The sequence below is a fragment of the Chaetodon trifascialis genome, chromosome 11 (assembly GCF_039877785.1).
Source record: "Chaetodon trifascialis isolate fChaTrf1 chromosome 11, fChaTrf1.hap1, whole genome shotgun sequence".
Taxonomy (NCBI): Eukaryota; Metazoa; Chordata; class Actinopteri; order Chaetodontiformes; family Chaetodontidae; genus Chaetodon; species Chaetodon trifascialis.
Genome location: NC_092066.1, coordinates 202,501 through 213,328, shown reverse-complemented (window position 1 = coordinate 213,328; position 10,828 = coordinate 202,501). Strand labels below are relative to the sequence as shown.

The 10,828-nt window shown below is 45.9% G+C and overlaps 2 protein-coding genes across 2 annotated transcripts in view; one reads left to right on the top strand and one right to left on the bottom strand.

Moving 5' to 3' along the window:
* Positions 1–298: 298 nt before the first annotated feature.
* rpp40 (ribonuclease P/MRP 40 subunit) lies at positions 299–4,554 on the bottom strand. The gene is made up of 8 exons (XM_070973885.1): positions 4,332–4,554; positions 3,292–3,436; positions 3,000–3,068; positions 2,650–2,745; positions 2,312–2,434; positions 1,680–1,860; positions 1,439–1,573; positions 299–970 (listed from the first exon to the last, which is right to left on the bottom strand). Exons 1-8 carry the CDS (start codon positions 4,452–4,454, stop codon positions 772–774), a joined length of 1,071 nt encoding a protein of 356 aa, XP_070829986.1. The 5' UTR covers positions 4,455–4,554; the 3' UTR covers positions 299–771.
* A 403-nt stretch (positions 4,555–4,957) lies between these two features.
* riok1 (RIO kinase 1 (yeast)) overlaps positions 4,958–10,828 on the top strand; it is a 15,551-nt gene continuing 9,680 nt past the window's right edge. The window contains exons 1-8 of the mRNA XM_070973884.1: positions 4,958–5,210; positions 5,503–5,692; positions 5,800–5,887; positions 6,559–6,628; positions 6,711–6,753; positions 8,764–8,856; positions 9,709–9,821; positions 10,733–10,813. Of these exons, the coding sequence (XP_070829985.1) occupies positions 5,158–5,210; positions 5,503–5,692; positions 5,800–5,887; positions 6,559–6,628; positions 6,711–6,753; positions 8,764–8,856; positions 9,709–9,821; positions 10,733–10,813 (731 nt within the window). The 5' untranslated portion in view covers positions 4,958–5,157. The remainder of the gene's footprint in view (positions 5,211–5,502; positions 5,693–5,799; positions 5,888–6,558; positions 6,629–6,710; positions 6,754–8,763; positions 8,857–9,708; positions 9,822–10,732; positions 10,814–10,828) is intronic.

Sequence of the window (10,828 nt, the reverse complement as noted above, 5' to 3'; positions counted from 1 at the left end):
TAAGTCCTTTTGTCCGCTCAGTCCACCATTGACACACACTGATGGTCGCGAGCTGCCCTACCCTGGGTCCTGGTCTGACCATTGGGGGCATCCAGGGTTCACGGTCTTGCCCGAAGACATTTCGACAGGGACACGACGAGGAGGCGGGGACAAACAGCCAACGCTGTAATACGTGAGTCTGTCTCCTCACGGCGAATATAAACTATATTATATATAAACTGCTGAACAGGACGGACCAGCAGCCAATCAGCGAATCGTTACTGCTGAAAGAGACACAGTAAAAATGTCCCACAAACTTCACTTTAACACACACATTTAATAATACCAGTAACTTTATCAAAGAACTTCTCTGAATGATTGCAACCAGTTTTTGGCTTTTTAATTTTTAATTGAAAGTTTTCAGATCAGTCTCTTAAACAATATTATGTCTACAAAAAACTTGTTTTCGCTCCATAAGACGATGTGATATTTAACTTTACTGTATGTCACTGACTCCCAGCCTGAGGGTCAGGGCCCCACAGAGGGTCACCAGGTCAGCCTGAGAGGTCACAAGACGTCGAGGCAGCAGGTCAACTTTGTCTTAAAGTTTGTGACCTTGAGATCGAAATAATTCGACGTCGAAAATGAACTTTTTTCAACTCAAATTCTTTCAATTAGTTATTGGAAATCTAAATAATTTAGTTTGAGGAGTCTTAATCCAAACGAACATGAAACAGGTTTCTACAAGACCTGATCCCCAGCTAACACTGAAACCACCTGCTGATGACATCATCATGGTGGACAGGTGTCATGCGCTCCTGTAGCCAGGTGGAGGCGGTAGGTGTGGTCATGGAACATCAGCAGACTATAGAAGTTCTCTCCTCCTCTCAGGACTCCATGTTCGTTGCCTCCCCACGAAACCGGACTGTCGACAAAACCGTGAACTGTCACTGACACCCAGGATTCCAACTGAAGACGCTCCAGGTAACACCTGTGGGACAGGTGAGGACAAGCTTCAGGTTTAAAGTCACACTAATTTACATGTGAAGTCACTTTATTACTCTCAGTAGTCTGGACAGTATGGAGACGCTGAGAGTAGTTTTATGAGAAATACTACTTTAGTAGTGTGTGTGCTTAATAAAGTAGTTTCTTTCTTTCTTTCTTTCTTTCTTTCTTTCTTTCTTTCTTTCTTTCAGGAGCCACTGACAGTGTCTGCTAGCAGGGGCGCTAACAGACTGACCACAGCTCAACTTAAATGTTGACCTTCTATCCTTTATGATACAATAAGAAGTTGAGTTGTCGTCGATGAGGAGGACGAGCACTCGGCCGCTAACTGCTGCCGCTGTTACACCAGATTCTGAGAACTGCAGCAGAGCAACAACAGGCGAACCGATAGTATTGCCACTTGTGAAGCTGTAGCTCACTGAGCAGCAGGCCCTGAGGTCAGAGGTCAGCTGACCTGATCTGATGGATCAGTCTGTGGACGTCCTGAGGAAGCAGCAGTCCGCAGACGGAGACGCTCAGCGCTCGACTCACTGTCGTCTTTGGCTCGGGACAGACCAGTGAGGACAGGAAGCTGCTGGATGAGTTCTCACTGAAACCACAGAAGAAGAGTCAGCAGGTCACATGACAGAGTTCACAGGTGTTTTTGTTTACACAGCAGGGAAACTGAGACATCGTCACCGCGCCCGTCCTCTCACCAGCTGATCCGGGCGTCCACGGCTCCGATCCACTCCAGGAAGCTGTGAGGGTCACATGACTGCAGGCCAGAGGTCAGCAGGGCGGGGCAGGACAGGTCTGTCAGGGTGTGACTGCTGAGCTCAGGTGTGTGCTCCGACCAATCGTATCGCGACAGAATCGCCTGCAGAGAGGCTCCGCCCCCTACAGGACAGATAGCAGTGGGTTATGGGTAATATATAAATGTGTTATAATAACAGATTTTTGAAGCATTTAAGAGTCACAGTAACGGTTTGGCCTTCCAGATGTTTCCAGCAGATAAAAATAAAGTTAAGATTCATTTTTTAAAATGAAGACGTAAAATCGCAGTTTGTGTGGTTTTGTTTTTTGCGAGGTAAAAATAGTCGTTTCATCTGTCGGGTCATTAATTCTGAATCATCTTTCATAATCTGAGCGCAGGAGACAGACGGACACTTCACAGCTCAACAACATCTTTAAAAACGGTAGAATTCTAAATAAAAAGCAGCTGAGGCACTGATGATGATGATGATGACGATGATGATGATGATGATGACGATGATGATGATGATGATGATGATGATGACGATGATGACGATGATGACGATGATGATGATGACGATGACAAAACTCTCACCTGGATGGTGTGATAGCATGAAGTCGGCCTTCAGTTGTAGTCGTGACCTCAGACCTGTGACGAGTCTCTGGTAGCTCCGCCCACCAGGAGCCATGCTGCTGTCAGTCAAATCTACAGATACTACTGTAAAGTACATGTACACAAATAACCAGAGTAAAAGTACGTAAGTATTTCTAAATGTGTTCTTATGAAGTAAGCACACACATCACCGAAAACTGTAAACAAATATTTTATACTAATTGATAATAAAAGGTTAAAGTGCACAGATGCCGTTCAATTAGCTGTTGCTGTCATTATGATGTCATGATGATGTCATGATGATGTCATAATGTTCAGACCAAATCTGCCGTTTGTTCTGTGGTTGAATCTGGACGGTTTCCCTTCAATTCCCAACAACTCAAAGGAGTCTTTATCCAGAGAGAGAGACAGGTGACCTGCAGAGACAGACAGTCAGTCTGAGCTGACCAATAGAAGCACTGCTGCGCTGTGATTGGACCCTTACGATGCTGTTCGTATGCACTATGCACTCTAAAACACTGACACGGCTCTTTGTCTCGTGATGGTGAAACACTGAGGAAGTTTCACTGAACAGAAAGTGACGTGAACGTCCTGAACGAGCAGACACACCTGGATGAGACACCTGCACACTGATGACATCATCACTGCTGAAGAGGAGTAAAGTTTTTACCGTTTGGCGTCAGAGCGACACAGTTATCTTCATCTATCCTGGTCCTGTAGGACACACCATACACACTACCTGAGAGAGAGACAGACAGACAGACAGAGAGAGACAGACAGAGAGAGACAGAGACAGACAGATTGTTGTCATAAATAAAGTCACCTGTTGGTTCTTAAGTTTAGATAAAATGTTCAATAAACTAAATATTTTAGACTGGGTATGCAGGTGTGTACAGATCTGTACAGGTGTATCAGGTGCATTCTGTGCGTACAGGTGTATCAGGTGTGTGTACAGATGTTACCCTGGTACACGGCGGTTTCCAGGAAGTCTTTGTTGAGCAGTTCGTGTATCGGAAGCTCTCTGATCAGGTAGAAACTGCTGAAGCTCTTTAACACAGCATCCAGGTGAGGGGGGGTGGAGCTACACTCAGGTAGCAGCACAGACACCTGCGCCGGTAAAGCAACTCAACTCATTACTTCATTGAAACACACCCTGTTTCAGTGTCCGCTGCAGCCAACAGGAAGCGGCTATTCCTTCAAAATAAAACTTCAGAGTGGAGTCAGCGCTGACAGCATGGAGAGAGAATCAGTTTGAAGCTGCTCACAGACGAAGAACGATTCATAGTATATTCATTTAATTCATAGTACAATAACAAATGTGGTACATTCTACTAGTTGGTATTGAAATACACTTCATTGTATATTCTATACTGTATTGCTGTTCTGTTCTTTATTAGACTATAGTACTACATCTCTCTTTATTTTCTGCCGCACTGTAACCACTCCATCACGTGATATGTCATATGTAATATGTTCCACTGTAGTATTACATTAAATCATTAATAATAAATACATCATTTAAAGTATCATTACTGAATATATTATTCTGGTGTTTGCTGTGACAGTACATGTACATCTGTACAGTACTGCAGTACAACAGTGTACTGCTTGAACTGCTCTTGTGTTGTTGAGTTTTATTTGACGTGTGTTTAATGCATTTATTGTTGACTCTTTTTATGTATCTCCAGTTCATTCTGTGTTTGTGCTGCTGCGACATGTGGATGTCAATAAAGGTTAATCAAACGAGGCTCGTCGTATTTGTTTTTTTGAGTCCGTGCTTTTATTTTGAAATTCCGTGCTACCCACGTGTGAACTCGGATTGTTGGCTCTGTTCTTGCTCTGTTAGCATGTTAGCCGCTAATTTATCACACAATCTGTAAGCCAACATTACTCACTTGTTTGGAGTGAGACCGACATTCTGGGACAAGCTAACTACGCAAACCGTCCTATGTCCGCACGAACTCGGCTAAGGCTAACACGCTACCAGCTTACATGGTGTTACCTTGTAGTTGAAGTGCAGCTGCTCCACCTGTGAACTCAATCGGTTCTTCTCATCCAGGAAATTAGACTGATCACAGACCAGCAGAGACCGCGGAGTCTGAGCCAGATCCCCGGACATCTTCATAAAATCTGTATCATAAGTTTATGACTTTATTTACAACTGTTGTCTGAGCAGGAAGCTAACCCGCTACAACATGCTTCCGATGGAGGAGGGTTCTCAAAATAAAAGCATACAACTTCTGCAGCTTTTTGAAGGCGGATCTTGAAACAAAAAACACTTTTACAGACAAGATTTATAACAGAAAAACACAGAGCTCATAAATACCTCTTAACGAGTTTAATTTCGTTTGAGAATGATGTCTTATTTTATCCAATTTCTACGGAAGCCCTAAAAGGCCATGGATCAACATCATTTTTTTCGCTCCGTTTTACCGTGATAACGAGATAATATTCCACCGTTTTAGAGAAGGTTTATTTTTATCATAATACATTGTTTGTGGATAAAATCCAGTGATTTCCTGTTTTCTTTCTCAGGCTGTTCACTCTTTGTTTTGTCCTTCGTATGACGATGATGATGATGATGATGATGATGATGATAATCTCCGATGGTAAATCACTGGCTCCCTGGATGCGCTGATTTTCAGTTCGCCAAAAATTTCTTTTCGTCTCTCGCCGTAGTCACGTGTTCCTATCCGGAAGTGAAGCGAACACGCTGCTGTTTGCGCTTCACAGTGAGCTGCTCCGACACGGTCTGGATCAGTCTGGACCGATTTCAGGTCTGCTCGTAGTTCTGGGTTCACTGTAGGTCTGTGTTGCTGTGTGACGTCATGTCGGTGGGCGGCTGTGTACCTGGACAATTTGATGACGCAGAGGAGGACAGGTGAGAGTCACTGGTGTTTCTCAGATGACCGCGAGCTGGTCGTGAATCGACCATTGATGAGGCGCAGTGAGCGACGTCAACATGAAAGTTAATCAAGAGAAAGTTTTGTCAGATCACTACCAAATTGTACTTGAAGTATTTGAAGTAAAAGTACTCAGAATGAAACGTATTTTCATTGTCGTTCTGGTTCAAACATCAGAAGAAACAAAAATAAATATTTTTCCATAAAGGTAAAATCGGCAGCGGTGACCATGTTGGACATTTCTGACTGGTTTTCTCCTCTGGTCTGCAGCAACCAATCAGAGCTGTCGGCTATGCAGCGTCATATGAGTGATGTCACTGTGCAGCCTTCATCAGAGGTACAGGAGGAGGAGGATGAAGAGGAGGAGGAGGATGAAGATGAGGAGTATGAAGAGTGGGCGTGGTGTTCACCAGGAGGAGATCTGACCAAAAGATACAACAGGACAAGTCTCACCTGTCAGGTGAGACACAGTCTGAGGATCGTTACTGATCGTTACTGATCGTTACTGATCGTTAATAACTGTGTTTGCTCAGTCAGCTGACTGATTTGTTTGTTTTTATTGGTCAGTCAAACAGACAGAATCCGTCCAGTAAGACTCTGCCGTCGACTCCATCTGACAAAGCTCTGAGGAAATATGAACACAAGATCAACCTGGGTAACACACACACACACACACACACACACACACATACATGTGCACACACACACACACACACACACACACATACATGTGCACACACACACACACACACACACATACATGTGCACACACACACACACACACGTGCACACACATGCACGCACACACGCATGCACACACACATGTGCACACACACGCACACACACATGTGCGCGCACACACACACACACGCACGCACACACACACACACACACATGTGCACACACACACACGCACACACACATGTGCACACACACATGCGCGCGCACACACACATATGCACACACGCACACATGCACACACACACATACGGGTACACACACAGAGTACACTCAGAGTACACACAGAGTACACTCAGGTACACTCAGAGTACACACAGAGTACACTCAGGTACACTCAGAGTACACACAGAGTACACTCAGGTACACACAGAGTACACACAGAGTACACTCAGGTACACTCAGAGTACACTCAGAGTACACTCAGAGTAGTCGTCACAGGTCGTCTGTCTGTTTGACGTCATTTCTCTTCCTCTCTGTGGACCTTTGAGGGCTGATCGATCACATGGATCAGTCGCAGTGTGAGGTCCAGCTGATCGCAGTCACTCTGATCAATACTCGTCTCATCGGTCTGTGTTTTGGTTTCAGATAAACTGAACTTCGCCGACTCGGTGATCAACAGAGTGACGACGATGCAGAAACAGAAAGAAGCCGACACGTACGTCTGAACCCGCCTCAGCGCTGACGTCGCAGCTCGTGTGTCTGATGTCACTAACGTTGTGATTGGCTGCTCTCTGCAGGTACAGAGTGAAGGACAAATCGGATCGAGCCACAGTGGAGCAGGTGAGCGGATCGGTGATCAGTAATCATCAGGATGTAGCTTTGAGTGACAGAGACGGTGCTGTGAGACGCGACGAGGCGTTCAGGAACAGATCAGATAATCAGAACAACAGATCGTTTATGTCACATGAGCGGTGGTGATGATGTCAGTGTGGCGGGTGGATGAATCCTAAGCCGTCACTTAGAAATGATGCGTGAAGTCCTCTGGACCTGGACGAAGAAGCTCCTCCTCATCAAATCAAATCAAATCAAATCAAATCAAATCAAATCAAATCAAATCAAATCAACTTTATTTCTAGAGCACTTTCATACATGAAATTGTAGCACAAAGTGCTTCACACAGAAAAAGAAAACATGACAAATAAAAGCAAGAACCCCACCCCCCCGCCCCCATATGTCCCTCCCACCCCCACCCACTGACACAGACCCACACATCCACTCACACACACACACACACACACACACACACACACACATACACATATAGAGGGGCCATCCACACCAGGAGGCACCACTGTCTGCAGACATCGGGAGCCCCGCCATGGTGTGGAGGGCCCCCACGAGGAGACACTGGAGCGACTAAGAGAATAAAATGCAGTCTAACAGTGATGTTTAAAAGCAATAAGAGCTGAGATAATTCAAAGAAATAAAATGTGCAAAGACTTAAAATAAGTGAATTGAATGAATGGAAATCAGTTAAAAACATTGGGGAGTAGTAAAAGAGTCAAATAAATTAGGCTGATGAATAAATATGTCGATAAAATAAGAATAGAATAAATAGATAAATGAACAAATGAAATCAATTAAACGGCAGACTAAAGTCTTGAGCCTCCTCTTAATATCAGCGCTGTCTGCGGCCCTGAGGCTCTCTGGCAGGCTGCTCCACCGATGAGGCCGTAATGGCTGAATGCAGCCTCACCGTGGGTTTTTGTCTTGATTCGTGGAAAGGTTAAAGGCCGTACCAGAGGACCTCAGGGTCCGCGAGGGCTGATACGATAAAAGCAGGTCAGATAAATAAGATGGCCCAAGACCCTTAAGACATTTAAAACCCAATAAAAGAACCTTAAAATGGATCCTGAAGCGGACGTGGAGCCAATGCAGCGATGCTGAAACTGGTGTAACGTGCTCCCGCCCTCTGGTCCTCGTCGGCGTGTCGCGGCTGAGTTCTGTCGTCATTGTAGGCTATTGATGCTCTCTTTAGGAAGACCAGAGAGCAGAGCATTACAATCATCGAACGACTCGAGATAAAAGCATGCGTCAGCACCTCCGGACTGGCCTGAGAGAGAATCCTCCCGCTGACGCCTGCTGACGGCAGCGCAGTCCGCTGTGGGACGATCCAGGTCTTCGATGATGCTCGTGCTCCTCGTCCTTCGTTTGTGGGCTAATCCAGACACCCAGGAAGAGGCGGAGCGCGGGTGGAGCTGAGGCGGCTGCTGACGCCCAGCTGTCACTCATCATGCCTCATTTAGCATTTTTCAAGCCGGGCTGCAATTTCATTCAGTGAGATCATGAAAATTCTTCTCGTACACGACGAGGAAACGAGCTCCAGAGGCCAAAAGTCTTTTCTGTCCAGCGCTGCTCTGAGGTCTGAGAGGACGGAACTGAGACGTCCCTGACGGTCTCACAGCTGTTTGCTCTACAGCTCATCTGCTCTGGAAGCTTTTCCAGCGTGTCTGAAGATTGAAGGGCGGGTCTTGGCCTGTAGTTTGTGGCTGTGTTCGTGTCTCTGTTTGGTTTCTGGACTTCAGGTTTTACTGAAGCTCTTTGAACACGTCTCTGAAGACGTCTGTTTGGACAGACGGATTTCTAACCTTCAGGACTTCAATCTGTGTGGACTGATTTGAAAAGTCTGTTTTCTGTTTCCATCTGTTTCCGTGATGTGATGACATCATAGAGAGACACACCTCATCAATCTGTTAATAGATGTCTGTATTGAATATCAATCGAAGATCAATAACCAGCAAATCCAAAGATTTGTTGTTGTAATCAGTGATTGTTCTTCTTCTTCTGCAGGTTTTAGATCCTCGAACTCGAATGATTCTCTTTAAGATGCTGAGCAGAGGCGTCATCAGTGAGATCAACGGCTGCATCAGCACAGGGAAGGAGGTCAGCCATCGCTCATCAATACATCATCAGTACAGTCAATCAATACAGATGCTTATCAGTGCTCTCAGACAGGTTGAGATGAACAGTCAGGTACAGGTGTGTCTCCGGTAACTGTGGTCGTGTTCTGAGGGAAACAAAGTGAACAGCTGGATTCTCCAAACAGATGTTGAACGTTGAAATTCTGACACTAAATAACAAGCTGCCTGTCTGTCTGTCTGTCTGTCTGTCTGCCTGTCTGTCTGTCTGTCTGTCTGTCTGTCTGTCTGTCTGCCTGTCTGTCTGTCTGTCTGCCTGCCTGCCTGCCTGCCTGCCTGCCTGTCTGTCTGTCTGTCTGTCTGTCTGTCTGTCTGTCTGTCTGTCTGTCTGTCTGTATCTCTGCTTGTCTGTCTGTCTGTCTGTCTCTCTGCTTGTCTGTCTGTCTGTCTGTCTGTCTGTCTGCTTGTCTGTCTCTCTGCTTGTCTGTCTGTCTGTCTGTCTGTCTGTCTGTCTGTCTGCTTGTCTGTCTCTCTGCTTGTCTGTCTGTCTGTCTGTCTCTCTGCTTGTCTGTCTCTCTGCTTGTCTGTCTCTCTGCTTGTCTGTCTGTCTGTCTGTCTGTCTGTCTGTCTGTCTGTCTGCTTGTCTGTCTGTCTGTCTGTCTGTCTGTCTGTCTGTCTCTCTGCTTGTCTGTCTGTCTGTCTGTCTGTCTGTCTGCTTGTCTGTCTCTCTGCTTGTCTGTCTGTCTGTCTGTCTGTCTGTCTGTCTGTCTGCTTGTCTGTCTCTCTGCTTGTCTGTCTGTCTGTCTGTCTGTCTGTCTGTCTGTCTCTCTGCTTGTCTGTCTCTCTGCTTGTCTGTCTGTCTGTCTGTCTCCTTCAGGCCAATGTTTATCATGCCAGCACCTCCACAGCAGAGAGCAGAGCCATCAAGATATACAAGACCTCCATCCTGCTGTTCAAAGACAGAGACAAATATGTCAGCGGAGAGTTCAGGTCAGTCACACCACAGAAGAGTTCAGGTCAGTCACACCACAGAAGAAGAGTTCAGGTCAGTCACACCACAGAAGAGTTCAGGTCAGTCACACCACAGAAGAAGAGTTCAGGTCAGTCACACCACAGAAGAAGAGTTCAGGTCAGTCACACCACAGACACACACTGGCCATTTCTCAGTACCAAGTACGCCAAGTTCAGACTTAGGAACTTGGCAGTTTGGACTTTGTAAGTTGGACTTGGGAGTACAGTGTCTCCAGGACGGGAGGACGCAGGACCGTCACTCTGCAGTTGGGACAGCAGCGTACTTGATGACGTTAGCAGGACGACACATCTCCGAAAAACTTTGGAGCAAATTTTAAACTACGCGCTATCGTGATGAATCGACCACAGATTTTAAGTGTTTACGTCCACTTTCTCACATAAAATAATCTTCAAACCACGTTCTGTACTACTGAAACAGCAGCATTTCCAAACTTGTAACTTATAGTTGTGAGTCCTCTCCTCCGACATCGTTGCTACGAAATGCATTCTGGGATACGTGGTTGCCCCAAGTCCGCACAAGTCACCATCCGATGCATCCTCGTTAAAGTGGGAGGGGCGAGAACACATCCGGGTATTTGAGCGTACTTGTCGAGATGCGGACTTTTGAGTTGGAGCGGTACTCGGACTGATGACGTTTCTCAAGAACACGAGAACAGAGAAGAACGCACACTGCCCCTCAGCACAGGTAGATTCTGTACAGACAACTTCCTGTTGTCTCCAAAATTAAAGCTTAGACATCATAAGTTGTCTGCTGTGTGCGAAGTTAGTTCCTGTCATGTCAGTAATCAGTAATCAATAATCAATAATCAGCAGTTGTTCCTGTTGCTTTGCTCTCAGCTGTTATCACACAGGTCTGTGCTGTTCTGCAGGTTCCGGCACGGTTACTGTAAAGGGAACCCCAGGAAGATGGTGAGAACCTGGGCAGAGAAGGAGATGAGGAACCTCATCAGGTCAGAACTGTTCTC

Excerpts from the sequence above, each read along its gene's own strand:
- rpp40 (XM_070973885.1), bottom strand. The coding sequence starts at position 4,454 with ATGAAGATGTCCGGGGATCTGGCTCAGACTCCGCGGTCTCTGCTGGTC. Across the intron at positions 1,861-2,311 it reads CATGCTATCACACCATCCAG|GGGGCGGAGCCTCTCTGCAG; the intron begins GTGAGAGTTTTG and ends TCTGTCCTGTAG. Across the intron at positions 1,574-1,679 it reads GTGGACGCCCGGATCAGCTG|TGAGAACTCATCCAGCAGCT; the intron begins GTGAGAGGACGG and ends CTGTGGTTTCAG.